The sequence below is a fragment of the Sinocyclocheilus anshuiensis genome, unplaced genomic scaffold (assembly GCF_001515605.1).
Source record: "Sinocyclocheilus anshuiensis isolate Anshui unplaced genomic scaffold, SAMN03320099.WGS_v1.1 scaffold436, whole genome shotgun sequence".
Lineage (NCBI taxonomy): Eukaryota > Metazoa > Chordata > Actinopteri > Cypriniformes > Cyprinidae > Sinocyclocheilus > Sinocyclocheilus anshuiensis.
Window position 1 is genome coordinate 1623809 of NW_015560618.1, and position 2563 is coordinate 1626371.

The 2563-nt window shown below is 37.0% G+C and overlaps 1 protein-coding gene across 1 annotated transcript in view; it reads right to left on the reverse strand.

The window, feature by feature from the left end:
- pcolce2a (procollagen C-endopeptidase enhancer 2a) overlaps positions 1-2563 on the reverse strand; it is a 10712-nt gene extending 8149 nt beyond the window's left edge. Inside the window, exons 1-3 of the mRNA XM_016478082.1 lie at positions 2490-2563; positions 2073-2181; positions 723-978 (exon numbers count right to left, since the gene is read on the reverse strand). Of these exons, the coding sequence (XP_016333568.1) occupies positions 723-978; positions 2073-2181; positions 2490-2560 (436 nt within the window). The 5' untranslated portion in view covers positions 2561-2563. The remainder of the gene's footprint in view (positions 1-722; positions 979-2072; positions 2182-2489) is intronic.

Below are 2563 nucleotides of genomic sequence, written 5' to 3' on the forward strand. Positions count from 1 at the left end.
TATCGGAGCCGATACCCGATACGAATATCGGATCGGCGCATCCCTATCAATCACTTAACTGAATACTCGCCAGCTAAGAAATAAATAGCCTAATTATTACCCTATGATCACTCTGTTTTCAAATCCACATCATTTGAATATCACGTCATCGATGTCTGTCAAAAAATAACGTGCACAATACAAGGTAGTGTTTACGAGAAGCAGAGGTCCAGTGAGTACACTACCAGATATATTGACTACTTCATCGCTTACAGAGAAGAAGAAGAAGAAAATGAGGGTCTAAGCGGCTTCAACAAGCTGTCTGTCAGAGACGATAATGTACCTAATACATAACAGCTAAAACAAATTATTTTGTTCTTGACTCGCTGAAATTTACAGGTGATTTGTACTTCTTTCAACTTCTCAGATGTTTAAAACTTTAAGGCAATTATCAAAGTTTGATAAAATGTTGTTTAATGTTTCAATAAAAGAGGATACATTTTGACATGATTTGTTACATTTAATTACCCCTGCAGATTTTGGGACATTTGTAGTCTGTAGTGCTGTATTTTAAAATAATTTCCAGAAATTTAACTGTGCATTTACAGTGCACTAAACAGACTCTATTTTCAGAGGATTCAAATGACCTGATGAGCAAAATAAAGCACAGTCAAGCTGAATTTAAATAACAGGGAAGGGCCACTTTCTATATTTGGATGGTAATGAGTTGGTAGTCTTGTTACCTCTTTCATTTGGGTGAATCGCTGAGTATACAGCAAGGAAACCACTCCCAGCTGTGTTGGCATCTGACACCATGACCACTTGCATCTTGTTTCCATTGGTGACCAGCGCTCCGGGTTTGGCGGTACCACAGAAGCGGCCGAGACGCTGCCCATTGATGTGGCCATCGTATACATCAACAAAGTCATATCTGCAAAGACTATCACTCTCAAGATCCAGAGCTCTGAACAAGAGGGAGACAACCCTCCCTTGAGGAACCTGAAGATGGTTCATTGAAAAGAGTCAACACAGAGTCTCATAACAAATGGCATAAAAACGTAAAACAGTTACATGTTATTGTGAGATCAGATTGAGAAGAATAAAGAATTACTTTTTTAATACCAATATCTACCCACATCTTTACACAGCTTTCTATATTTGAATTTAAACTGCAAAAGTGGCACAGAAGCGCTTCTGAAGTGGCATTTAGGTGTCTTTACACAGACTGTTCAATGCTGCTCAGAGGTGGCATAAATTAATTACAAATACAACTGATACTAGGGGATGAGGCAGGTCAGAGCAGGCTTTTATGCGGCATTATGTCTTTACATAGAATTTTGAGAAGTCACAGGGTAGCCTTAACTCTGCTCTGTAAAGATGACTTAAAGTTGCTCAAAAGACGTAATGCCACATTAAAGCCTGACTAAATAATGCCAGCTCTGACCCACCTTAGCCCCTAATATTAAAGTATATGGTTATCATTGCTGTATAAATGTATTTATGCCACCTCTGAACAGTCTGTGTAAAGATACCTAAAGGCCACTTCAGAAGTTTTTTTTCAGTAAATTTGACATTAGTCTCCAAAAATCTTATTAAGTCACAGCTAATTAAATAATAATAATAATAATAATAATAATAATAAATAAATAAAAAATATAATTCATTAGTAGTGCTAGTGAGTAGGCTAACTCATCCAATACATTTGTGCTATGGACATGAATGATACTTCAAATCGTGTGGCTTGTTGAAGTGTGCTGTTACTTTTATAAGCAAAAATAATTAAATTTTTGCCTGGTAAATAATAAAACAGCCAAAAATTCTATAGAATTACATTGAAGAAGCCCAGAATATGGACCAAAACAGAGGCTTGGGGCAGTAAGCAACCACCCAGACCACTCCACAACTGCCTAGAAACACACCAACTAAAGAGCTATGTGATAAAACATTTTTTTTAAAAACACTTGTATTGCAACAGCTAATAATTACACTTATTTATTTGAGAGAGAGATAAGGAAAAAGATTCATGGTGGGAAACATCTTCTTTGACAGAAGGGCCATTTAAAGACTGATATCTCCCACACATCTGTCCTTACAGTAATTCTCCACACACATTTGTTGTTGGGTGGGTAGACACCGGGATACCCCTGACTTCCAATCAGTCCTGTGTCTCCAGTAAAGTTCCCGCCACATGTAAAAACTGGTCTACAACGGGGACATATGGGAAAGCACATAGTTTACTTTGGAACTCATCAGGACTTCACAAGGACTTCAGTGCTGGTATATGCGCACCATTAGTGCTAGTTAATATTAATGAACAACATCCTACTTAATATGCTTTGATTTGCTGTTGTAATAAATTAGCAAACAATATAACAGGCTACAGGAACTATGTATAATGTTACAACAAACCGGATTCATTGTATTCTTCATTGGTAAAAACTATAACGTCAGAGATGTAAATGCTTTATGGAGCATGATACAGGGTTCTAAATATTTATTTAGGAACTTACCTTCGATGTCGTTGCGTAAAAATGACGTTGAACAGGAAAGTGCTCGCGATGATCCAGATTATAATCCTCATTGT